At 43.1% G+C, this 26,760-nt stretch overlaps 1 protein-coding gene across 14 annotated transcripts in view; it reads left to right on the top strand.

Annotated features, from left to right (window-relative positions):
- Positions 1 to 26,760, top strand: part of ITPR1 (inositol 1,4,5-trisphosphate receptor type 1) — a 313,259-nt gene that overhangs the window by 114,153 nt on the left and 172,346 nt on the right. For 9 of the 14 annotated variants that reach the window (XM_080913790.1, XM_080913789.1, XM_080913796.1 and 6 more), the window contains exons 6-12: positions 9,110 to 9,196; positions 11,397 to 11,555; positions 13,786 to 13,884; positions 15,206 to 15,289; positions 15,391 to 15,537; positions 21,883 to 21,978; positions 23,542 to 23,586. In XM_080913790.1, coding sequence (XP_080769916.1) covers positions 9,110 to 9,196; positions 11,397 to 11,555; positions 13,786 to 13,884; positions 15,206 to 15,289; positions 15,391 to 15,537; positions 21,883 to 21,978; positions 23,542 to 23,586 — 717 coding nt within the window. The remainder of the gene's footprint in view (positions 1 to 9,109; positions 9,197 to 11,396; positions 11,556 to 13,785; positions 13,885 to 15,205; positions 15,290 to 15,390; positions 15,538 to 21,882; positions 21,979 to 23,541; positions 23,587 to 26,760) is intronic. The other 5 variants (XM_080913792.1, XM_080913793.1, XM_080913799.1 and 2 more) reach the window with 1 other exon arrangement.

Raw genomic sequence — 26,760 nt, 5'->3', positions numbered from 1 at the left:
CACCACCACCACCACCACCACCACCACCACCACTACCACCACCACCACCACCACCCCCCCCCACCATCACCACCACCACCATCACCACCACCACCACCACCACCACCACCACCACCATCACCCCCACCACCACCACCACCACCACCACCATCACCCCCACCACCACCACCCCACCACCACCATCACCATCATCTGAGTGTTTTGCTTATGTATACATTTGTACACCATGTGGGTGTAGTGTCCAGAAGAGGGCTTTTCGTTCCTTAGAACTGGAGTGCCATATGGTTGTGAGCTGGGAGTCTAATTCAGCTATTGCTCTTAACTGGAGACCAATCTCTCTAGTCTCCTGCCTCTCTTAAAAATTTCTAAGGAGAAATGGACTCCAGCCATTTGGAGAGTGGCACTCCTCCTCCCCGACTTTCCAGGGGTGGGTTGAGGCTCTGGCTCTACCACTTGTTGACTGTGAACTTGGTCAAATTTTCCAGCTCTGTTTAGGGACATCTAAAATGGAACAGCGGTCATGTCTACATTAAAAGAAAGTTATGAGAATTGTACTAAAGGATACATAGATGTCTTTTTTAAATAAAGATTTATTTATTATATCTATGAATACTGTCTTCACACAAACCAAAAGAGGGCATCAGATCTCATTACAGATGGTTGTGAGCCACCATGTGGTTGCTGGGATTTTAACTCAAGACCTCTGGAAGAGCAGTTAGTGTTCCTAACCACTGAGCCATCTCTCCAGCCCCATAGATGTCTTATAAACACCACCAGGCATGTAATTAATAATTTCTGTCCATTCCTTAGTAAATGTTGACCATTATCGTTGTATTGATCATATGATTGGCGTGTAAGAGATGTGCTCTCTATGCTGCTGGTGCACTGTGTGACCACAGCAGGTCTCTAACCCTCTTTGTGGCGATCATCCTATAAAACTGTGAGGTAATCCTTCTGGTGCCTGACCCCTGGAGGACAAGCTGTGAGGAGGTTCTTCAGGATCCACAGACAGAAGGGGGACCTGCCATAGAGCCAGTGGAACATTGAATTTTGAGTATCCCACTCCTCATGCCGTTTTCTTTTCCTCTGTGTCACTTGTGTGTTTTCTTAAAATATCAGTTGTGTGAGGGCAGGGGCTTTTGTATCACTTTGAGTTCAGACTGAGTCCCTCAAGTTATAGCCAGGATTCACCGACCCTGGGTACTCAGGAAGTACGCCGGAGAAGCACATAAACAGGATGCTTCTTGTTGCTTAGTCATAACGTGAAGATGGTCCCTGGGCCCCGTGGGAGCTCAGAAAGTCCCCAGGATCAGCCTGCTCTGTCTTGGCTTAGGTGTGGCAGTATCATAACCATCACAACCACATCGCTATGATAAGGATTCTTTGTTCCAGGCAAGATCTACTGCTCAGTGCTCTAACTTGGACCAGCTTGTACTGAGACCAGTGCGGAACATAGAGTCACCCCCACTGTTCCCGACTTTGTCTTATGTGTATGGTTGTCCTTGCCTAGGCTCTGAACTTCTCTCTTGAGCTACTACTGTACTCTTATCATGGATTTATTCACTGTATTTTATTGAGCAGCCCACACGCATCCCAGACACTTGACCTTCACACTCAGAGATCATCCTTTTTGGATCATCCTTCTCCGGGCATTCTTCAGCTAAGACCTTTGCATTCCTCTCCTCGCCTTCACTGGCCTCTCAGTAGAGTGTTCCCCATACGCTCCTCGGAGTGACATTGCCTGCTTTTTCCACTTTAGCTTCCTGTTTATATCCTTCTCGGTGCTGATTATAGTCTGCAATTATGTTCAATAAGTTCCTTATTTATCACTCAAAAAAATGGTAGCCGTACAAGGACAGGGGCATCAGCTCTCTTGTGCACGAGTGCTACTAGCTTCTCTCAAGGTATCTGGAATAGAGGAGGCACTTGAGAAACACTGGCTGATTGAGTGCTGTACTAAGTACCAGAGGTAGATGTGTCAGAGTCTAGACCTTATAGAAGCTTCTTAAGAATAAAGAGGTAATGCTGCCTTACAGTTACTAAAGAGGCAGTACAGAGAAACCTACCCTTTACTGTGTAAGAGTGTGTAGTGCAGTGACCAGGGAAAGCTTCCTGGAGGAAGAGGGAAGTAACAGGTAAGCCTCTCCCAGAGGCGGCTCCCAGAGTTACAGAGCAGAAGAAAAAATAGGAGCTAAGACCTTGAAGGTAGAGATGTGCCAACGACCAAAAGAATGAGGTCATTTTTATAGAGCATCGGACTTAGTCTCCACAGTCCCATTGCTACGTCTTCATAGAGTATACTAGACAGTTTTACAGATGTGCAGTGGGTTCCTAAATACCAGTTTTTAAATAGGTGACAAAGGAGGAAGAAAGGGAAATGTAATGAGTCACACACTTACGTTAACGGGTAGTGACGTCTGCTCTGGGAGACGTCTCTCAGGACTTCACTGACACAGGTAGGCAGTGCTTGTGGTGTGGGAAGCCTGGTGTCTGTGTGGACTTTCCTGGTACTGTTATGAAGAACACGCATTCCACAGTCCCTGCAGTACTTGAACATTGGTCATAGCACTAATGAGACTCCCAGAGTTAGGCCTTTTCCTGAGGAATCGAGTGCAGCAGGGCCCTGGCTTTTCTGAAAATGGCAAGTGCACTTTAGTTCAGGTGAATGTCCAGGGAGCCAGGAGTTCCATGGGGACCAGCCTGTCCACTGAATGCCACTTGTTCTGCTCCTCCTCCAGTCATTGTGCCAATCAGAAGCACCCCCCCCACCCCCAAGCCTGTGATGGGAACGTGGGCTTCTGATTGAAGCAGTGGGAAGGTCTTTCCATTCTCCTTCCTCCTAGGGTGCAGATGCCTGGGGCATTATCTTTGTGGATGCCCTAGGTGTCTTTAGTTGTCTTGCTTTCGAATCTCTGGCATGAAGATCACTCTATTCAATACGATCTTAGCAGTACAGTGTGAACTGTTTCTTCTTCTGTGCTTTTTACCCCAGGGGTTCAGATTCATAGTCCTCTTGACCAAGGGGAACCTACAAGAATAAAGGGGCTCTAGAGAGCAGTGCTGCTCTTGGGGTTTCTGTATGTGCAGGTCTGGAGGGGAGCAGCACCACCTCCCTGCTGCGCTGTGTGGGAAGGTGCAGTGAGAGCTGCACATGGCTGCCGCCTTGTCAAGTGAAGATAGAAATCTATGCTTCTGTGTGTGATGCTTCGATTTCCAAACCACACTGCCAGCTAATTTGGTTAAGGCTTACAGCATATGCTCCACATAAAGCCAGATGTGAGTCTTTAGTGTCATTTGCAACCTGTGATCTATGCATTTTTCCATCAGCACTTCCTTTTGATGCTCTATCCTGCAACTGGATGAACAAGATACATCATTTTTAAAAAATCTATTCTTAAAGGTGATTAAGAGCTTTCAATTGCCCTCTCTCCCTCCCTCCCCTCCCACAGTGTGTGTGTGTGTGTGTGTGTGTGTGTGTGTGTGTGTGTGTGTGTGTGTGTGAGTGAGAGAGAGACAGAGACAGAGAGAGACAGAGACAGAGAGACACAGAGAGACACAAAAACTAAAAGACAAGAGACAGAGAAAGATGTAGGAGGTGTATTATTATGTCTTTATGCTATTTATGTTTTTTAAAGTATAAGGGAAACAGATCCTCTTCCTGATCTGAGATTACCGGCACGGCTTTGCTGTCTTGAGTGATGGCTGCCCTTGACATTGTGTGGCTCATACTTTCTTGCTTAGTTTTTACCCCTTGTCCCAAAATCTTCTGCCCCTTTTGGCACAGCCATTAAAATGTGGTATTTTGGTCAGTTCCTTCCTTGCATTTGGGAGCTGGTAGCTGGTCTCTAGTGGGTTTTCATTTTATTTTGGTCAATTACCGGGCAGCACCCGAGAGTCAGAGGTCAGGTTATTTTTAATTAATGCCATTTAAGGAGTTTGTTGTCTAGACCACTCAATGTCCTTGTGACAGGGATAAGCAATTTGTACAGCCCTCTGAAGGAGAATGACATCTAGTGGCAGTTTACTGTGTGCTCATTTCTCCAACAGAAGCTGGGTTTTGATTCTTTAGGTACCAGTTTCCCAGAAGTCTCCTGGCCAAATGAGTTATCTTCAGCTCCGTATAACAATGCTAGTTATAAAGGCTCTAGTAATGTTTCCTGAGAGTAGCTTGCCCATGACCTTGAGATGGGTGTGCTCACTGTTTGGATTTTGAGAATTGAACTTGTCATTAAGTTATTTGACCTAAGCTAAGCAGAGGAATGACAGGTCTTTATTGTTTTTCTTTCAAACCCAGGAGTAGCTGGTTTTTTTTTTCTGGATCTTTAACTCAGTTTGCTATTACCTCATTGAGGGCTCAGTGACCTTACCTTTATGACCTTTCGGTACCAATTTAATAATGCTTGCTTTATTTTTGAAATAAAAGAATAGGTGACTATATCAGAATTGACCTTGCTCTTGTTTAGGGCATATCACCATGTCAGTGGCCCAGAAACTGTGGGATGGAATACTTTGTCCTTAGAAATTGAAAGTGGTTCCTACCCCACTGTGTAAGGGAAACAGATAGTAGGTATTGTTCTTGGCTAGATCTTGAAAGAAAACATAAATTTACATGGCTGAAAAAAAAAAAAAGATCCAAGCCACCTGCCATAGAGATACAAAAAAGATGTAGTTCCAGAAATCCCACAAATGGGCGCTATAGGAAAAGAATTCCAAACTATGAACAGGAAAGTGAAGACCGATAGCTCCTAGGATCCTGAATGTGACTTGATGAAGACTAAGGTTGTTCTTCATTGTCTGTGTGCATCGTCTGCATGTGCTGCTCCCACAGGGAGATTTCAAACTCTAGGTGAAGATAAACTACATTTTCTAATTTCAGTCATGTTTCTGTGGTTCTCACTTTGTTGTAAGTAAATGGAAGAAAACCTTCTGTTCACTTTTAATAGCTACATGGTTACTTTGTTGTATGACAATATTAAAATTTTAGATAATCATTCCCTGTGGACAGGGGAGGAAGAGAGACTTAGTCAAGATCCTGAAAAAAATATGAAAGTTGATATTATATATATATATATATATATATATATAATTTCAAAGTTATATCAGTATATATATATAAAACATTGTGCTTTTGTGAGGTTGTCTAAGAAAGACAAACACCTAGAAATAAAATTACTAGGTGAAGTTACCTCTATTGAGAGACATTCTACCCTGCACCCCATTATCCTTTGAAAGGCTGTGTCCGTTGACTGTGTTACAGTATGTTCACAGATGTATTTAAAGAGTTTAATGAGCCTTGGCCTCATTATTTTCAAGGAGTTGGGCAATCTCAGTCTATGGGCCCAGGTGCAATTCAAGTTTGCTACTTTCTAATCTATATATCATGTTGCCTATTGAACCTTAAAATCACGATGGCTAATTTTTGTTTAAAAACCAGGTCTTGTCTTATAAGGAGACTTATTTAAGGACCAATGCATGAAGTTGAATAAATTTTATTTATTGTTTGTGTGTGCGTGTGTGTTCTGGTATGTGAGTTCATTCACATGTATAATTGTGTAGTATGTGTGTATGTGTATAAAGGCTACAAATTAACCTTAAATGGTGATCTTCAGAAGCCAGAACTGTGTTGTTTTGGTTTTTTGTTTGTTTTTGTGACAGAGTCTTGCTTGTCCAGATAAAACCAGGGACCTGTCTCTCTCTCCCTCACATCCAGCAATGGAATTGCAAACCTGTACCATCTGCCTAGCTTTTACTGTACTTCCTGGGGATCAAACACTCCAGTCTTCATCCTCTCTGGCAAGCACTTTCCTAACCAAGGCATCTCCCAGTCCCTGCACTGAACAAACATATTTTACATTCAAGCTATTCATAAGAGGCGAATTGGAGACTTTTTACCTTATATGATAAGAGGCTGTAGAAGTGAGCCCACAGAATGACACATAAGTTACTGCTTTCTGTTTGTTCGGTACTGATGGGCATGCACCATCATCAGTGAGCAATGTGCAGAAGTGAAAGAGATGTAACTCATAGTTTGACAGACTTTTGACTGTGATCTTCTTTAAGGTAAATCTTGGCTTCTATTCTCAATCTACTTTGTGTTTAGTTTCCCTTTTATTTTAGACTACTGTCCTTACTCTCCAAGTCCACTGCTTTGTCATTAATTTCTGTTACATAATAGTATCTTTCAAACGATCAGTTTGACACTGATTTGTACCCACTCAGCATAGGAAGGAACTGTCTTAATTAGGTTTCTATTGTTGTGATGAAACACTGTGACCAAAGCAAGTTGGGGAGGAAAGGGTGTATTCAGCTTACACTTTCATGTTGCTGTTCACCACCAGAGGATGTCAGGACAGGAACTCAAGCAGGGCAAGAAGCTGATGAAGCCATGAAGGTGTGCTGCTTACTGGCTTACTCCCTCTGGCTTTCTGAGCCTGCTTTTTTACAGAACTCAGAACCACCAGCCAAGGGATGGAACCCCACAATGGGTGGGGCCTTCCCCCATCAATGACTAATCAAGAAATGCCTCACAACTGGTTCTTATGGAGGCATTTCTTCAAAGGGAGGCTCCTTTCTCTGATAATTCTAGTTTGTGTGTCAAGTTGACATAAGACCAGCCAACAAAGGAACTTGGTAATTTCAGGCTCTTAAGTCTTAACTGAGGCTTTTGGAATTTCTTGGGACTAAGAAAAGGTCCATGAGAAATTTCCCTCTTAAAATCATTGGAGACCAAGAATTCTGTAAGCATGAACCTAACCAGTGGGATGTCTTGGGCATAGAACAGCTGCATTTGCTTTTTTTTTTTTTTTTTTTTAAGTGTTATTTTATTTTCCTAAATTCATTGGTTTTTCTCCCTATGACATTTTACCCTCTTGAGTTTCTACTCATTAGTAGCTGAGAACAGCTTAGTAGAAAGAAAAAAATAACTTTGTAGGAAGTGTAAACTCTTGATTCCAAATGAATCCAGTCCAGGGTTTTGTTTGGGAAACTACCAGTGGGGACTAGAGAGAGCTCTAGGGTGAATGGATACAGGACAGATACTGGGAGAAAGGGGATGGCATGCTGTGATGTATGTGATAGCTTTTAAAATACAGCTCGGACCAAAGAGTGGGAGATCTTCTTGGATACTGAGTGCTGCTGTGTTGTCTGCAAGGTGCTAGCTCTGGAAATGACTAGAGTTCTGTGGCTTTATCTTTGGATTATTGAGAATAGAAGACTGGCTTATAATTCAAAAGGAGAGGGAGAGAGGTGGCTGAACGGGCCCCTCTTTGTAAGTGTGGTATGAATATGCTTACCTTGCCGGGATTCCCCAGTAGGATAGGCAGCTCATTATCTCCCTGCACATCATCATGCTTGTGGACTGGGATTGCTTCCTGCAATTTTCTCCAAATCTCGCCCTTCTAAACCACATGCACCACACAAGAAGAACTAGGGAGGACCATAAACTTGAAGGAATGGTTGAGATTTTTTTTTGGCTTAGCCCACCTAAGTCTTATTTTTAAATTATCTTCAAGAAATTTCTTAGTTTTAGAATCCTGTCCCTAATAATGATGATTGATCTATTGTCTTAGCAATGCGAAGTCTTAGTCTGTGAAGAGACACCATGACCACAGTAACTCTACTAAAATAAAAGTTAGCTGGGGATTACTTATAGTTCATAGGTTTAGTCAAATGTCATTTTCGGAAATATGGTGGCCCACAGGCAGATATTCTACTGGGAGTTCTAGATATGGATTGCAGGCAGCAGGGAGAAAGAGATGGAGGGAGGGAGGGAGGGCTGGATGAATGGACGGACAGATGGAGAGAGGGACAGAGACAGAGACAGACAGTCTGGCTTGGGCTCTTAAAAACCCAAAGCCCATTCTCCCAGTGACACACTTCCTTAAACCAGGCCCCAGCTACTCTAAGAAGGCCACACCTGCTAACCCCTATCTAGTAGTGCTACTCTTGAGTGTTCAAGCTTTCAAATCAAGAGCCTATGGGGGTCATTCCAATCCACACCACCACAATTATTTTATTGAAAGACTGGAGATGAGGTAACTCAGAGGTAAAAGCATTAACCTAGCATGTATGAGGCCCTGATTTTATCCCTAGTACTACATAAGTAAATTAAAAATTAATTAAAATGAAAAATTACTGAATGCTATCTTTACTGTCTATCTTCTGCATTATTTAGAATAATTTGCTAATACTTGTGAGGTCCCTTGAGTTTTACTAACATATAGTAACGTGGTCAGATGATAAAGTTTCTGTGTAGAAACTCTAACTTGTCTCCAAAGGTCCTGTGAGAATGAAGGTAAGTTACTCGAGGAAAGGGGACCCATTGGCATCTGGTAGTATCTTGCCTGAAGAGCGGGGGTGAATCTCTAAGGAAGCGAACATGGAAGAGAAATGCTTCTGAAGTCTCCTTACATTATTGTCATTGGGCTGCTACCTTCCATCAGGTTCTGTATGTACTGTGACATATATGATCGCTTTTACAATATGGCTTGGGCAACAGAATGAGACATGTCTTTTCATGATGTTGGCCCCAACGCGTTCTTCTAGGATCTCCTGTTTGGCTTTACCACCTTTCTGTGTGTGCCAGGCTTGAGTGGTAGGGCCCTTAAGGAACTAAATGAAAAATAAATAAATTATAATACATTTTTGACAGTAGTGAATACAGGCCACATATGATATAATCAGTAGCCACTATGCAAGGTGATTTATATGAGGTATGAGTACCATTTTCATCCTGGTTTTACAAATAAGGAAACAAGCTCACAGATGCTTCATAGTAAACTAAAGTTTCTAAAAGTACATGCTGCCCAAGATTGGCTTTTCAATTCAGTTTAGTTCCAATGCTTTACAGAACATATTCATGACTAGAATCTTATAAGCAGGTGCCCATGACTTCCAAGCTCATATTAACAGAGCTCCCAAAACGATGAAAACTGAGTCCAAGTACATAGCTAAACTGAGTTAGCTGAGCATCACAAGGTCCTGGCTCATTTTATAGAGCCTTAGGCTGTACCCAGGGATTCCCTTGGTGTGTGATTTGGGTCCCTGTGGTTGCTGCAGAGGAATGAAACTATTTGCTCTTTGTGACTGGTCTTCCTTGTCAATGTTACAGCATGCTGCAGACTTGGAAAAGAAGCAGAATGAGACAGAAAACAGGAAGTTGCTGGGGACAGTCATCCAATATGGCAACGTGATCCAGGTAGGCATAGCTGCCCTTCTAGAGCTGACACTCGAGAAAGAAAACAGAGCAAGCAAATGCGTGAAATGGGTTTCATTCCCTTGACAATGGTAGCTACTTTATGGAAAACAACCAAAAGAACAAAACATAGCCTCCTTATGTTTCTTATTATATCACTTGGCCATGCTATTGGGTCATGCATGGTTTAAGCATTTCCTTTTTCAGCCTGTTGCTGATCACTTGTATGCAGATGGTTTTGATGGGAAGCTTGATGTCTGAAGAAGTTATGACTTGTTCTGGTTTTGCCTCATTTACAATGTTAGGGAGTTCTCGTGTTTGGCGGAAATTGAATGCTCTGAACATTTTAGCTTTTGTTTAGGAGTTGTTTGCCAGTGAAAATAAAAACAGTTGTGTGCACACACAGACACATGTGTATGTATGTATGCACATATATATGTATGTATATATGCTTGTATGCATGTATACTTGTAAAAGGTTTCATGCAGCTCAAACTGGCCTTATGCTGAGTTGACTCTCAATTCTTGATCATTTTTTTCTCTACTCTGCAAGCATTGGCGTTATGAGCATTTAAAGGCCCAGGCACCTTCGCAAAACTTTAATCATATATATTCTTTTAAATATATTTTATTAGTCAAATGTATTTCACAACTGTCATAATGTAGAGTTGATTGCTTCACCTGTTCCCATCAGTACCCTTGAGCCTGCTGTGGAGATAGCAAGGCTCCACAGTCTTTCCCAGACGTGCTGCTAACCTTGTAAATTTCTAATTAGGAATGACTTCTTCCTGTTTTTATTGCTATTGGGTACAGAAGAATGCTAACCATAAATATGGGGGGGGGGACTACTAAAATGGGTAAAAATAACTTCCTTTGATTGTTTTGTTTTGTTTTTTTAATAGGGCATGTAAAAGTTATCTAGAGTCTTGCTAAGTTGCCTAGGTTTGCCTTGATCTTTCAGTATAGCCCAAGCTAGCATTGGATCTTTTTTCTACTTTGGCCTCCTGAGTGCTAAGATTGTAGGTTTGAGGGCCTCCGTTCCTGGCTGATGATTTTTGATTAAATGGTTACTTAGGTTAGGCCTTATTTATAGCTCTCAAAAGCTACTGGAAGATTAGATTCTCAATCCCATGTGTCCTTTGAAAGTTCCATCCTGTTATCTGATGCTCAGTCGGTTAGACTGGAGAACTGGCTGCAGCCGAGGATTAAAGATGTACATAGTGGGGACTGACAGCCAATACATCCCAGTCCTGTGAGGTTTCAAGAGGGACATGCCAGACCAGTGGACGAGCTATCTGCTTTTAGGATGGGTTTAAGCAATCTCAGTTTTATTTCTAGTCTCAGGCTTTGTAACTCACCTGAGGGAAGGTGAACCAGTGTGTGGAGGACCAGAGGCCATTTACTGAGGGAGCATCAAGGGCCTGGGAAGACATCATTGTTTCCCGTTTATCTTGGCCATAGACCATCCAGAATTCACATATCATACAGGTTATTCCTGCACTCTTGGGACCCCTGTCAGTAGATCCGTGGGCCTTGTAAAGGGTCTTGTGTTATCTTGTGAATGGAAGATGCGGCAGCAGCAATGGAGTTACAAGCTGGCCTTCCCCCTCTAGGGACTGAGAAGTCTTGAGTTTGTGTTTCTTTTTTACCCATCAACATGGGTAACGACAGTAGGAGTTACTGGTCCATATTATGAGACACACTCTTTCCCATCTGGATTGTTCTTCCTTCATGCTTCACATAATCAGCATCCTGAAGTGAAGGATGGAGTCCTTGGATGCTCAGGATGTCCTTCCTCCTCAGGACTGACAGTCCACTGATGGAACTGCCTTTTAAGTCAGATTCATGGGTAGTGACAGTGCCTAGGAAGACTACAGTCCCTTAGCCCCTATCCACAGGTTGATGCCACGCCTCTCTAGCAGCCTCAGATGATGGAATAATTGACTTCCGCAGTATTTCTCTTGCCCAAGGCCGTGTTGGTGGAGGGGAAAAAGGCAAACAATTTTTCCTTCTATCTGGCTCTCTTCTCTGCTTCTGTTCACTGTTCCTTTCCTTGTTCCCAGCATTGGGCGCTTTGTGTTTCTCTGCTTCTCCAGCAGCTCAGTGGTGGGAGGATTGTCTGATGCAGTATTTACATGCCGAAGAGAGGTATGGCAAAGAATCCACAGACCCGCTCACATCTCATTCTCTTGGTGGATTTTTAGCTCCTGCATTTGAAGAGCAATAAGTACCTAACTGTGAATAAGAGGCTTCCAGCCCTGCTGGAGAAGAATGCCATGAGGGTGACATTGGACGAGGCTGGGAATGAAGGGTCCTGGTTTTACATCCAACCATTCTACAAGCTACGCTCCATCGGAGACAGTGTAAGTGGAGCCTCCCCTGGCCAGCACTCCACACCACGCTTCCAGCCGCTTCTGTGCTGGAGACTCAACCAGAAGAGGTTTAGAGTGGAAGCCACAGGCCTATGAAGAGATCAGATCACCATGGAAACTAGTGTTTGGGAAACAAGGAAATGAGGAGTAAAGTGTGACCTAAATACAGTCGCTATGTTTTTCCTACTGGGCCTCTGAAAAAAACCTGTTACCTCAGTAATTTTACCACAAAAACATCCATCCTGAATTAATATCCTGGTTAAGGATCCCTTGCCATTCCATTTCCATGAGTGCCACAGAAATGTTCAGCTATTTTGGAACCACTGAAGGGTGGAAAGTGGAAAAGAAACCACCTCAGTAGGGATGGGGATGGTGTGCTCACCCCTGCCTCCTGTGTCAGTAGGCAGATGGCGTCTCCATTTCCTCCTGCAACTGCAGAAAGCCCCTGGCCTGGGATTCTAGACAATACAGAGCCACAGGAATCCCTTTGTCAAGGCAGCTGAGAACACTTGTAATATTCGTAAGTTAAATTAGTCAGTCATTACGTGGGCACACACTTAATGGTGAATATGTTTAAATGCTACCAGCTATGTGCTTGACCTTGTTAAGGTCCTAAAATAGATGCAAAAAAAAAAAAAAAAAAAAAAAAAGAAAAAAAGAAAAAAAGCCACCTAAAAGGAAGTTGGCACTTTAAGCAGCATGAAGTGTTCTGGAAATACTTAGCCTACCCTTTACTTAAAAACTAGGTTTCGATTTATTTATTTATTTTGGTAATGGCATGTTATAGAAAATTTAGTCATATTTTTTTTCAAAATGTATCATTCGCAAAATACGCAGGTTTTACCTCATAGAAGACAAACATCTCTTGCTTCCTTTCCTTTGTAATTCTATCATAAAAAAGCAAATGCAGGGCTGAGGAGATAGCTTGCTATGCAAGCCTGAAGACCTGAGTTCAAATCCCCAGTGTCCACATAAGAGCCAGGCTTGCCTGTGTTTGCCTTTAAGCAGAGCGTTGGGAGGGCAGCATAGGCAAATATGGGATCTCTAGCCCGCCAGTCTCTCTGAGTAGGAGCCCTTAGGGGAGATGAGGTGAGAGACCTGTCTCAGGGACATAAGGTAGAGCATAATATCGCTAGCCTTCATATGCACATCCACAAACATACTCACATATAACATACACATGCATTACCACACACACACGCACGCACACACACACACACACACACACACACACACACACACACACCAATGTACCTATTTCCGAGTTTTGTTTTCAGTAAATTTTTCCTTTTCTGTCAATCTGTTAATCTGTGACTTAACTGAGAGTATAATATGAATAACTATCTTTAAAAAACTTTTAAAAATAGTTTTTCTCACACTGTACGGATTGACCCATTCGTATTTTAGTGGCTTAAGGGTGTGAGTTCAGATAGTGGGCTGGAATATAACGTGTCAGGCAGTGTTACACATCAGGGTAGGAATGGGACTCTGGGCAGACATATTTGTTTAGTTATACATTAGTATATTCAGCTGTCTTGCTGATGGCTGGAGAGATGGCTCAGCAGTCTGGAATAGCCTATAATTTCAGTTGCAGGCAATCCAAAGCCCTCTTCTGGTTCCCGCAGGAACTTCAGAACACACATGGTGTACATACAGATAAGGTGTACACACATATACACAGTATAAAAATAAAACTTAAAATGTAAAAACTGTCTATTGATATATGTATACACACATATATAGTAATTCAATATGGTAATCTAAAAAAGTAAAATAAATACATGAAAATGCTTTCTTAGGTCCTGTGGAAAAATACTATAGCAATCTAATATAGAAAATAGATTTACTTCTGTTACAGTTTTGAAGATAAGTGCTTTAGAAACATGTCTATGGCTTCATTCTTTCCAACACAAAGACAACTCCAATAGTATTTTGCTTGCTTTCCCCCAAATTGAGTTGAGTTTACTTATACAAGTACCTTACCTAAATACGAAAACCTTTTTCTTAGTGCTCTGGACCAACTCACAAAGTGTCCAAGTATAACTAGCAACAGTTGTGCACTGAAATCCAGCCTCGGCCTTCTTTCAGAACACAAACAGTGCCTGCACAGGTCACGCTTTAGAAGTTCACACGTGCTGTGATGGGCCTCCTAGAACCATGGAGCAGTACCTGCACAGGTCTCAGTCCGTCCCCTAAAAAACTGTTTCTCCTTCCTTTCCAGGTGGTCATAGGCGATAAGGTAGTTTTGAACCCTGTCAATGCTGGGCAGCCTCTGCATGCCAGCAGCCACCAGCTGGTGGACAACCCCGGCTGCAATGAGGTAAGGACCTTTGGAGTTGATGTCCCAGTATATGGATGAAGGTTGCACCACAGAAGCAGGCCGTGTGTGTGTGTGTGTGTGTGTGTGTGTGTGTGTGTGTGTGTGCGTGCCGATTCTTCAGGAGAAGAACCCAAGGCCCACTGTTGGCCCACATGAGCTTTTGTAGGTCTGTGCATGGGTGGTGAGCTTGAAAAACTTTGTATCAATGAAGAACCATTCTCCAATTTGTGAAGCCTGAAAGTGCTACTTGCACCATTTTTGTTTCTATTAGACTCCCTAAGGAAGGTGTCTTATTGTAATTCCCAGGAGGGTACATGGTAGGTAAAGGTCATGGTAGCCTGGCTACATATCTTATTTTCAGCTGTATCTGCTGTTCCTCTCACTGGGCAGTTACAGACACAGGATCCTAAATCTCTTATGATGTGATGTGTGTCTCATGGAGAGGACGTGAACTCTGGATTGTGAGAAATATGAATCCATACCTCAGTCTGTGGTCCCCGAACTCTAGAACTGCAGATGAGTTGCTTAGTATCTCTGTGCATCAATTCCCAGTATGAATGAAGGGTACAGTTTCTTAGGGTGCTGCTGAGGAATACATGAGGTGGTGCCTGGAAATAGTGGGTGTACTAATAAGGGCTCTTGCTGTTAATGATAACAATTGGCATTTTATTGGGACTAATTCTTGCCTCAGTATCTCCTTCCATTGTATAAATACTTTATTTCATTTGGTCTTTACATCTGTGGCTATAGAACCAGAGACTTAGAGGAAAGAGACCTAGGATTCCAAAAAGGGCAGGAGGAAACCAGGGTTTGAAGCTTCAGGTCAGATTTAGAGCATGTGCAGTGTTGAGCACAAATGAACTATTAGTTATCCATCATTCCTTCTTCCCCACATGACTCTTTAGGTTCTTTCTTCAGGATGTGTACGTTTTACTGTGGCTAAGAGGCATGGTAGGGGAGACACGGGAATGGGAGTGTGGAGCAGGCAGGCTGAACGTACCTCCACAGAACAGAAAGCTGGGAGAGAGGACAGGAAGCCAGGCCGGGCTCTCCACCTCAAGGCCTTCTACTCTAGAGTCCAGCTTCTGTGGCTAGTCCCTCCTCTTAAAAGGTTGCAGATGCTGCCAAAACAGGTCCACCAGTTGGGAACCCTGAAGTCAGACACATGACCGTGCAGGGGACTTTACAGCCCTCTGAACTATATATAACAAGATGTACTGAAGCCCAGCTGGCCTTGCTGGCTACAGTGAGGAACTTTGGGATGGTATGGCATAGCTATTCTAGGAGCTATGTGAGAAATTAACTTTGATTTGCTTTCTAGGTCAACTCTGTCAACTGTAATACGAGCTGGAAAATCGTGCTTTTCATGAAATGGAGTGATAACAAAGATGACATTCTCAAAGGAGTAAGTGCGATTCTTTCCAGCACTTGGCTTTTCTCCGAGTAGCAGGTTGTTTTTGTTTTCAAACCCATTTCCCCTTCCTTCCATCTTGTGCTAACGTACAGGGTGATGTGGTGAGGCTCTTCCATGCTGAGCAAGAGAAGTTTCTCACATGCGATGAGCACAGAAAGAAGCAGCATGTCTTCCTGAGGACAACCGGCAGACAGTCAGCCACCTCGGCCACCAGTTCCAAAGCCCTGTGGGAAGTGGAGGTAAGGAGTTTGCTAGGAGAGGTGAGGGAAGTGATTGTGTGTGTGTGTGTGCGTGTGTATGTGTGCGTGCGTGTTTATGTGTGCGTGTGTGTATGTGTGTGTGCGCGTGTGTGATGGCGTTCAGATTTAAACCTTTCTGCAGCTGTGTTTTTAAATCATACAAGCATTCATAAAAATAAGGCGGCATGACCCAGGGAAGCAAGCATACCATGATGTACCTGGTGGATGTTGTATGGTCTTATGGTGAAAGATAACACCTATGCATTATTTCCCAAAATGACTCGCCAGAAATGGCTTTTTCTTACCTTCCCCTTCCCTCTTTCGTTTTTCCTTTCCTTGTTTGTTGTTTATGTATATTCCCTGTAGATGACAGGGAAGCTGCACTCATGAAATCTCAGTGATATGGATACTAAGCAAGACCTGAGGAAACACCAGCAGCCAACATACTTTTGTGGGTGGGGGTGGGGATTTCACATGACCCTTGGTGAAGAGCTGTAGGCAACTAGTGGCTGCAGAGAGAGGGAGAGTCAGTTTTCTCCAGGGATGAGCCCACTGGTAGGTTATCCAATCCTAAGTGGTCATCCCTAAGCATGTATACCCACAAGCAACCCTGAATTAACTCAGCAGATTAACAATAATAATACAATTAAAATAGAAGAGGCCATGAATTTGAAAAGGGTAGGGGGCAAAGGATCAGTTAGAGGGAGGAGAGAAGTCACAATTTCAATACCCATGCATGAAATTCTCAAAAAATAAATCAGAAAGAAAAGTAGCAAGTATCCAGATCCAGGGTGTACCCAGCAGGAGGTCACAGGTGCCAGAAGGGTGTTCCTTATCTTCTGGAGGTTTGGGGTGACAGTTGAGGTGTTTCATGTGCTGTGGAGGTTTTAGTAAAGGAGGGTGAACTAACAGGGTGAGGATTAAGACTTCCTAGATGACAATGAAGGGTCCCAATCCACTGGTCACAGAAAAGGCCCTGATTGAATTGTGTCACAAAACATAAGCAAAAGTCATGACACGGGAAAGCAGAAGGCAGAGAGGAAGGCTGAAGGTTGATAGTGAAGGCGGGGAGACTGGAGCGTCGGCTGGAGTGAGTAAAGAGAAGGGATTAGATACAAGAACTAAAGTGTCAAGAAAGAACTTCCCAGATTGCGTTAGCACCTGCCTGGTGTTTTCTAGATGAGCTGCACTTAGGAAGGGAGAGAAGAGGCAGTTCCTGTAACGTAAGGGAAAGATCTGGAACTGGAAACAATGTGAGGCAGTCCTGACACGACAGTGAGTGCCCTGGCTTTGGAGCAACATAGGATGAACATGGAAAAATGACCACACTGGAAACCCGAGTCCCAAATTGCATCTGCCAGCGCTGTAGACATTTGGAATGTCCCTTACAGGCAGGGAAAAGTCTGGAAAGGTGTTTTGAGTAACAGACTTGGCACAGTCAGTGTGCTGCTGACAGAAAGCAGTGATTCTGTCCTGAAGAATAGGCTTCCAAGACCAAGGAAGAAGCTGACAGGAGTATTTGACAGTAAGGATACTGAGCATGAAGGAAGACAGGGCTGTCCTCCCCACAGGCTCCCACTGAGTGCAGTACATTCTGTCTCTACCTGTCACCTTTGCCATTTCTCCTGCCTTCTGCCCTTGGCAAATATAGCAAAATGCCCAAGTCATAAACACAGACTTGTGTTTCTTTACATCCCACTCAGCTAAGAACCAGCACGTGGATCAAGAACCAGAATAGTAGCACTCAAGAGATCCCCAGCATGTACTGCTGTTTTTTCCTGGGCAGGAGGCCAGCCTCTTCCTTGAATGACACAGAGCAGCCTTCAGCCTTGGCAACCTTCATTTATCTGTGTTGTGTGCATCAGAAAGTGTGTTTCTTTGTCTTGCTTAATGGTATTGTTTGGTCCACATCCTATGTGCCACATGCTGATGGCATTTGAGTTGTTTCTAATTTGGAGCTGTTATGAGTAAAGTTTCAGGGACACTTGTGCTTAGACGTAAGCTTACCATGTGCTAGCAGTGGGATAACTGAAGCCTTTATCGGGTATAGGATTAACATTATAAGAAATTGCCGATCCAAATCCACGTGTGATGACATGCTGCTAATTTTGGCATTTGGAAGCCAAGGCAGAAGGATTACCATGAGTTCAGAGTCAAGCTAGGTTAGCTGTAGACACCCTGACCCAACACCAAACCAAAAAGGAAATGGAGAACAGGAATGAAGTTGCCCAACTGTCTTCTGAAGCACAGTGAATAATTTCAGTGCCTCCCCATGAGCATTCAATATGGTTCTTTTCTATGTCAGCTACTGAAGATGGTGCTCCTTGTAGCCTTTGTCCTCCCTTGTGATGCTGCTAATTTCCTTTGTGTTCATCTTTTATTTGTGCAGCTTTGCTTGCATAGTATCTGCTCAAATACTTTGCCCATTTTAAGTCTTCCTTCCTTTTCTTTTACCTGGATGAAGAAATAGGCTCATCCTGGCATTGCATAGATAAATTTTCTGCAGTTGCCATGATGAAGAGGAATTGACCTATCTATCTACATCCATCTATCCATCTATCTTTTCCTTTGTTTCTTTATTTTGTTAGCTTCTCCATCAGCGTTCTTTGCTTTTTCCTCTCCAGTATCTGTAGCATTTCTTCTTTGGCCATTCACATCTGTTTAGGAACAGTCAATCCATTTAGCTTGTTCCATTTGGGGTGTACCCTGAGAGCTAGAATTTTGTCTTTGGTTACTGACACACTCCTTGTTCATATCCTAGTTTGTGGTGGTTTTTTCTTTTGTGTTCAAAATAGTGTCCAAGAAGAAAGTGCGTAGAGGAGGCAGAGAGGATACAGGAAGAGGAAGTTAGGGAGTGGAAGAGGGAAGCAGAGAGGATACAGGAAGAGGAAGTTAGGGAGTGGAAGAGGGAAGCAGAGAGGATACAGGAAGAGGAAGTTAGGGAGTGGAAGAGGGAAGCAGAGAGGATACAGGAAGAGGAAGTTAGGGAGTGGAAGAGGGAAGCAGAGAGAATACAGGAAGGGAAATTCAGGGAGTGGGGGAAGGAAGCAGGGAGAAGGAAGCAAGAGAGGAAGAAGACAGGTAGTGCCTTAAAAGCTGTTCACCAAGCCTTCCTCATTTAAAGTGGATGGAGATTAATAGAGCAGGCTGACTTTTCCAGGGGATTTAACTTGAAAGTTGCCTTGAGGGCATTTTCTTTTTGCCCCGAGGACAACCAGCTGTCAATTTCTTGCCTCATTAAAATCTGTCTCCTGCCAGTTTTTGTTTCTTGTTGTTTCTTCTGAATTTCCTATGAAAATGTTTTGTATTTCTTTAAAATTTTTTTGCCTTACTGGAAACTTAACTGTTCCTTCAAAATAAAAGAAGGAAAACAACACCATGTGTTTTAGTCATTCGTGTAGAGAACCAAAGCTTAATTCTCGGCACCCATGAGCAGATAGCAACTGACTGTAACTCCAGTCACAGGGCATTGAAAGTCTGTTTCTTGCCTTCTCACAACCAGGCAAAAACACTCATACACATAAAAATAAAATAAAAATTCAAATTCAGGATTCAGAAGAGCTCTTGAGGTTCTCACATATTAGCATAGCCACTAGCTTTAGTTAATATGATGTGTTGGTAATGTGTTACAGTTCTTCGTGTTGTTGTGGTCATATATTTTGTTTCTACATGGATCATAAACTTCAGCTCACTTTATGATATGCCTTGCTCCCAGGGGTATCTAGCCAGTGGTTGTTAGATCTTGATATAAACATTTTATGCCCTTGTAACCTACAGGCTGTGGATTGGAAGCCTTTGCATGGTGTGGCTCAGAGATGCCATAAGTGTGGACAACCAAGGAAGCAAGCAGTTCCTTGTTTCAAAGACACGCAGACAGGATCACACAGGTCTTCCATGTTTGCTTGCATAGTTATATCCTAAGCTCTCTGTTACTTCATAGAGATCCAGGTTTGCACAGAGGAACTTCATTCTTCAGAAGAACTGCCCAGTTTTGTTGTAGTTCAGGTCTGCCGTGGACAGACTGTCTGTATTCTCATTTGTGTGGAAATACCTTCATTTTACTGTCATTTTAAAAAATGTTTTTCCTTTTTTTAATTAATAGTTTTATTGCGATGCAATTCACAGACTGTGTATTCACATTGAAAATTATACAATTCAGTAATTTCTAATAGATTCATGGGGCTGTGCAATTATTAGCCCTATAAAGTTTTACTAATAGCAGTCACTGGCCAACCTCACCCCAGCCCCCAACCCAGCCTCCTGGGTAAAATCAACTTCTTCCATGAATGTTCCCTGTAAACAATTCTTTTGTGTGTGGCTTCTCTTACATAGGGGAGTCTTTCACTGCAATTTGGGCTGCTATAACAAAAATTGATTCCTAAACATCATTTCATGGCACAGTGAGTTAGGGAGCTCTCTGGAGTCTTTTGTTTGTCAGCATAAATCCCTTTAAAAGCCTCTGACCCTTTAGATTTGGGATTAGATGTCAGCATAGGAATCGAGGGACAGGGCATACACATTCAGTTGTTGTAGATACTGTCTTCAGAGTTCATCCGTATTGGCATATATGAGTACTTTATTTCCCTTACACCCAGTTATATTACATTATATTAATTAAGCCTTTTTCTGTATTTATTTATTATTTTAGAACTTCTGGGGTCATTTTTACATGTTGGCTTCCATGAAGAATACAACTGTGAACATTTGTGTGAGAATATTTTCATGTCTCCAGACTGGAATCATGGCTGATAGGTTCAGGTCAGACCTGTGAAGAGTACCCAGGCTTTCTCCCAAAGCATCTGCACATTGCTACTTCCCATCAGTGTACCACGGTGCTGGTTTTTCCGTGGAGCTTCCACTTCCCAAAAGTAGTTTTGTTGCATTTAGAATTCTAATTAGATAGCAGTGCTGGTTTATACTGCTTGGGATATGAGCACAATGGTTTTGGAATCTTTGTTTCCCTGTCTGCAGTGTCTCATAAATTTGACTCTGGTATATGCTTATTCTGCCAGAGTTCTTTAGGTTTCTTGACTGTATGGGTATGTTTTAAAATGACGTGGACCATTATTTGTCATCTAAGTTTTCGGCTTTGGCATAAGCTGGAACATTTAATGTCATCTGACTGAGTTAATGAGTCACCTCCTTATAGCTTGACAGTGCTGGCAAGAGCTCATAATTCTTTGAAGGACACTTCAGTGTAACTTTATCGAGTGTATAAGATTTATTGTCCTTTCAGGAGAAAGTAGTTTTTTTTTTCTTTTGTTAGTGTTATGTTCCTGTGAATCAGTTTGGTTCTGTGGTCGTTCATTTTCATGTATTACTAGGTCAAGATAGAGCAGTCTATACTGTGAGGTTCCCTGGTTTATGGTAAATGCCCAACATGGTCGACAGGATCCCTCTGCCAAGGGAACCATTCCCAGCCCCATGGGAACTCCAGGAATATTGAAAGTTAAAGTGCATTTATGTGTTGGGCATATTCATGTGTACATGTATGTACATGGGTTGTGTTGCTGGGGTGTAAACAAAGCATGAACTTTGTGTGCGGTAGGCAAGTGTTCTGCCACTGAACTAAATTCCTCTGCCAGTCTTAATCATTTGAGAGATGTTATGGGGTCTTTAGGTATTGGTGGTTTGGTATTCAGTCAAAAATGTATACAAACGTCTGGAACTTTCTCTATGTACAGCATTATACCTTGAGAGCACAGCTCAGCAAATGTGTTGCAGCACACAAATACCTGTATAAGAAAGATTTCTGAAATTTTATTTTATCAACTTGTGCATTTTGTGGGTAAATTTCAGAATCTTTTTGCTTGGGGAAGGGAAGTGGTTCAGCACTAGCCATTCAAGAATGAGGACCTGGATTTGCGTCTCCACTTCCACATAAGAGCAAGGTGCAGTGGCAGAGACAGGCAGATTCTGAGATGCTTGCTGGCCCGCCAGTCTAACCAAATGGAAGTCTCCAGGTTCAGAGAGCGCAATGGAGCAAGATACCTGAAGTCAACCTCTGGTTTTTACGTGTGCAAGCACAAGATGCATGCATGCATATGTACATACATAACTAGCAAACAAGCTTTTATACTTCATTAGTATTAAGGCAGACATTTAAATAGTGTTTCGGTTCTTATTCCAGACATTTTGTTAACTAGGAGACAATCCCTTTTATAGAGAAACGTCATTTTAATGATTCTGTATCTCTAAATTGAGATGTTCCATCTTGGTGCTTGACACAGCTTTGACCACTAGTAATACCACTAGCAAACTGGTTTCTCGATGCCTCCAATACAGTGGCATTTCATTGTGGGTTGACAAGTCTTCCACACCCATTAACCATCTTTGCTCTTGCAGGTAGTCCAGCATGACCCATGTCGGGGTGGAGCTGGGTACTGGAATAGCCTCTTCCGGTTCAAGCACCTGGCTACGGGGCATTATTTGGCAGCAGAGGTAAGTAGCTACACAGGGCTTTCTCCTGGAACATGAGTTGACGCTGATTATTGTTCTTCACAGCTGGAGGCCTGGAAGCTCAAGGGAGCCCTCAGCCACGGGCTTCTCCGTCTGCCGTTATGTTCTTCTCTCTCATTTCTCTAGAAAAGAAAAGTTACAAATTACTGACATATTATGGGACGTGGCAGGGCTCCTGTCCAAGATGTAGGGAGAAGGACATTAGGACATAAAACTACTGTAGGTTTGTAGGGCAGTTCTCCTGCTTTGCAGTTTATTCCCCCTTGCTTAGAGTCATCTGACAACCCCCATGCCCAACACAGGTGCCTGATACTGCCTGCACTACACACACGGTCAGTAAAATTAGAAGCACTGAAGTGCATGGAGAACTAGAGCATTTCATAGAGAAATCTGACTCCTTGGGGCTTTGTGGGAAGACATAGGTGTTAGTAATCTTGTAGGAATATCACAAGTATCACAAATCAAATTAACAAATTATTTTGAGACAAGGTATCACTATATAGTTCTGGCTGGCCTGGAACTCATCGTGATTGACTTTTCCCCTGCCCCACCCCCAAGGTCTGGGATTAAAGGCATGTGCCTCTACATGTGTGTAAACACACACACATACACAGACACACACACACACACACACACACACACACACACCCATACATACATGCTGGGCCCTCAAGTTAACTTTTTGAGTCAGGGCCTCACTTCTGCAGCCCAGGCTGGCTTTCAATTCTCTATCTTCCTGCCTCAGCCTTTTATTTACTGTATTTAGCTTATGAAAGTATCTTGAAGAGAGACTAGGTGGTGAAGGATGGGAGGAATTTCCATTTTAATTTTGTGTTAAATTAAGGAACATCCTGCTGTGATCTGATGTTGACTTTTACGCTGATCTGATGGAAGAGGTCCATCCAATCATATCCACAGTCTAGTAGTGCATCAAAAGACTCCTGTTGTCTGGCACCACTGGCTCAGGATCTCTAAGGATTTGTGTAGGGATTAATCTTGCTTCTGCCACAGGCCCTGGGAATTTAGATTCTAAATTTCTAGACTACCTGGGGTGTCTTGACACTTGGATGAACTGATGATTTTGAAATAATGAAGAGGTCCAAGTTGACATTTAAAGTGGAAGGAAGAGACCCATCTAAGCAGCTTAGACAAACCTTTGATTATGAGGTTAAAGATGTGGCTGTCTTTCCTGTTATGTTTTAAGGTAAATGCAGCTCTTTCTAGAGGTCTCCTATGTACTCCTATCAATGACTGTGTTGACATCACCTTTACCTTAGGCCTCTACTGTTGCCTTTCTAGTGAATTTGTTGTTTTCCTTGTCTATACTCAGAGCTGAACTGTCTACTAGTGGTTGGTGGATTGTTCTGTGTGTACTGTAACTGTGACTTGTGTCGTTGTTGTGGCATGCTGGTTCTGTGACTAGGGGAAGGGACAAGTTCTTAGCTGTTCAAGGATGGCTGCAGGTGTTGACGCCTCCTGCATATGGGTCCTGGTCCTTTAGAAAGAAATGGTTGTTTTAATTTCCTAATGATTCTTTTTCATCAGGTAGACCCTGACTTTGAGGAAGAATGCCTGGAGTATCAGCCCTCAGTAAGTATAGGCAAGAGCCTTCTTGTCTTTGTCTGGTAGGGATAAGGCCAAGCAATCTGGAGCCCAATTTAAGAAATTGTCAAGTGACCATTGAGTGTTGGGGAAGGGGAAGGTTTAGGTTATCTTCACCAAGGTCTAGTTCTGTGTTTCTCTTGAAGAATGGCATGTCTCCCTGTGGTCTTGATGGTTTTCCTGTGTGCTTGGTCAAGAGTCTACACTTCTAAGTTGGCAAAGTGCACATATCTCTTAGAATATTTCTGGGTGGGAGATGGTGGTGGTTGTTATGAAAGGTGGCCTCTTATAAACAATTGTCTCTTAATTCTGTTGACCTTGATCTGTGACTCATCCAGATTTTGAAGTGATAGTGCATAGTATCTTTTCGACTTCTGAGGTAACACGTGAGGCCTGGGGCACATGTCCTCCAATGGGACAGGCAGGTAGCTGACCTCTACCTGCTTTTTACAGAGTCAAGAATGGCATTAAGTTCTGATGTGATTGGATATAGCTTTGGAGAAATCATGGCCAAGTAATATTGATGTGTGAACACCTCAGGTAGGGGCTGCAGAAGGCAGTGGTTATGCTTCATGGACACAGGATATCCACAAAATAGCCCTATTTGCAGAGAGCTTGGTTATTCAAACCAAACAAAATGCCAGATCATTGCTGTCTGACAAATTAGTACATGTGCTGTTCTCGGTGGTTGGTGTGGTAGTTAAACTCCAGGGCACTCGTTTTTCTAGTAAAATTTGAAATAGCATATCAAGGAGGGGAAGTAAGGCAGAGATAAGTCCAAATGAAGGTGCCACAGATCTAGGACTAATAGTTAACTTTCTAGTTATATTTGAGTAGAGGGTTAGCAATGAAAGAAAGTAAGCCATTGTGGCTAAAGACTTCTGGCCATGACTACATCGGCTTTGTAGGGTTTTACTAGGGACTCTCTCCTCCTCTTTGTCCCACAGGGTGCCTGGGACTCACGTCTACCTCCCCATTGTCTTTCTGTCACCTTTACTCCTGCAGGCAAGTGGAAATCTTGAACCCACACCTAATCCAGCTTAGAAAGCAGACCTAATCCAGCTCGCTGCTGGCCAGAACCCTTGGCCTGGCTGTATTTTCTTGTTTGACTTTTTTTCTTCCTGGATGGTCTTTATTTTAGAGAAGAAACTACCACGTATGGCCTCAGTGCTGCCAGCTGAGGTATCACAGAGGGAGTCTGGCTTTTGGCATGAATATAAAGCATCACTCATTAGAAGGGGAGATGATGTCTGAGTGAACCATAGGTACTATGGGAGATGGCGCTGTTCCATTAGGTTCTGTATATGAAGGAAGACAATGTTCAGTGTAAGATAAAGTGCGGTGCTTGCAAGCCCAAGGAGGAAGAAAGCCAGACCTTTATTTAAATACCAGACTGATCACCAACAAGTTACTGATCTTGAACAAGTAACTTCCCCTCCCTGAGCCTCTGTTACCTTCTTTGTACCAGCATCATTTTCAGGTTGCACAAGATGAGTAGGGACTTTAGTGTGATCATATTCAGCAGGTTATATTGATTTCACGAGAGTTAGGAAAGGCCTGGGTGAATGGTCTGAGATCATGTATCTCATGTTCTTTTAGATTCAGTGGTTTTTCTGAGTCTCACACTTCCCCATGTTAATGATACACCAGGCTGGGTATGGATCAAGAAGGCATTGCTCTGATAGTCCCAACGTTGCTGGGCCTTGGGTGCACATGGAGAATGAGTGTGTAGAGAGCATCTTACTTGTATCCAAGAGACTGGAAGCATAGCATTGGTCTCCATAGGCAAGTATTAGCCTTGAGAGGACCCTGCTTCCCTTCTTTGGCTGCTTAGCTTAGGAGTGAGAAAGTCAAGTCTAGAGTCATAAAACTGGGGTGAAAAGCATCCCCTTCTCATCTGCTTATGGTTTTCCTGAAGGTTGGCATCAGTGAAGAGGTAGACTTAACTAGCTGTGTGGTGCTTCTTTGGAAGGCACTAGTCACTTGTCTGGCCCGAGAGAACAAAAGGCCAGCTGGAGGCCTGTTCTCTGCTGCTTTTTGCACATGTGCCTTTCTTCCCACTAGATGGCATGTGCACACCAGGGACTCTGCTTCTGGGTTCCCTGGCTGAATAAAGAACATGTACTGGAGGCACAGTTTCCCTCTGGCTCTGCTGCCATCTCTGAACTCTTACTCCCTGTAACTAAGCCCTTAGTTACAGTTGGTTCAGACCCTGTGCTGACAGTGGTGTGGAGGACATGTCGCAGGGGACAGGAGTTCAGAGACAACCGATGTCCATGGTCTCTTTCCTGAATAGAGGCACAGAATGTTCTTGCTCCAGATGTTATTTTAGGGTAGAGTGAGTAAAATAAAATGCCTCAGATGTTTAGGCACTAAGAGAACTTTAAATTCGATTTCTAGTTGTGGTTTGGATTTTGAGACAGGGTCTTTGTATGTTGCCTGGGCAGGTCTTGAACCTTGGGCTCAAGCACCACCACAACTCCTACAAGCTCCCAGGTTCCCCAGTACACCTATTAGCTGAGACTACAGATCTATGCAAGGCTGGATCTATTTTTTTGGGAAGCAGAAGTTAGATCTCAGCCCTGTGGAGCTGTTTTCTTCATTCCATTTGCCTCTGATGTGACTTCCGCTTCAAGATTACAGTATCTTTCTCTCTGTATTTGGGAAGGAGGTGATGCTTCATCCGGAGAGAAGCAAGCTGGGGGATGAGGAAATGGTGTTTTCCCAGCAGGTGCAGGGCATGTGGCCGCACTAGGAATGTCAGGCCATGAAAGGAATTGCATGCATGGTCACCGAGAGACACTGCACGGTCTATCTGAGCAGGCATTCAGGCTGAGGCCACTTGCAAACATGTCTGGCATATGACCTTGGCTTTGGAGATGAAACTGTGTTCTTAGAGTTGCCCAGGTCACCGTCATTTTTAATCAGGTCTTACTGTGAAGGATTTCCTTTCATTTCAACCAAATCCCACTGTAACGTGGCTCTTTGTTTCATCAGCGGTGAACTTCTTAATAACCAATATGTTCTGTAGTGCTAGAGTGACTTGACCAACTATCCTGAAATTGTTAGTAAGGGACACTTGGATTTTGCCTTCTTTCCTCTTCTAGGAAGGGTCATATTTTTGGTAGACAATTATTACTGTAGTTTTGCACCACCACAAAT

Source organism: Micromys minutus (assembly GCF_963924665.1).
Source record: "Micromys minutus genome assembly, chromosome: 3".
NCBI lineage: Eukaryota > Metazoa > Chordata > Mammalia > Rodentia > Muridae > Micromys > Micromys minutus.
The sequence above is the reverse complement of the archived record's forward strand: the minus strand, read 5'-3'. Positions and strand labels throughout refer to the sequence as shown.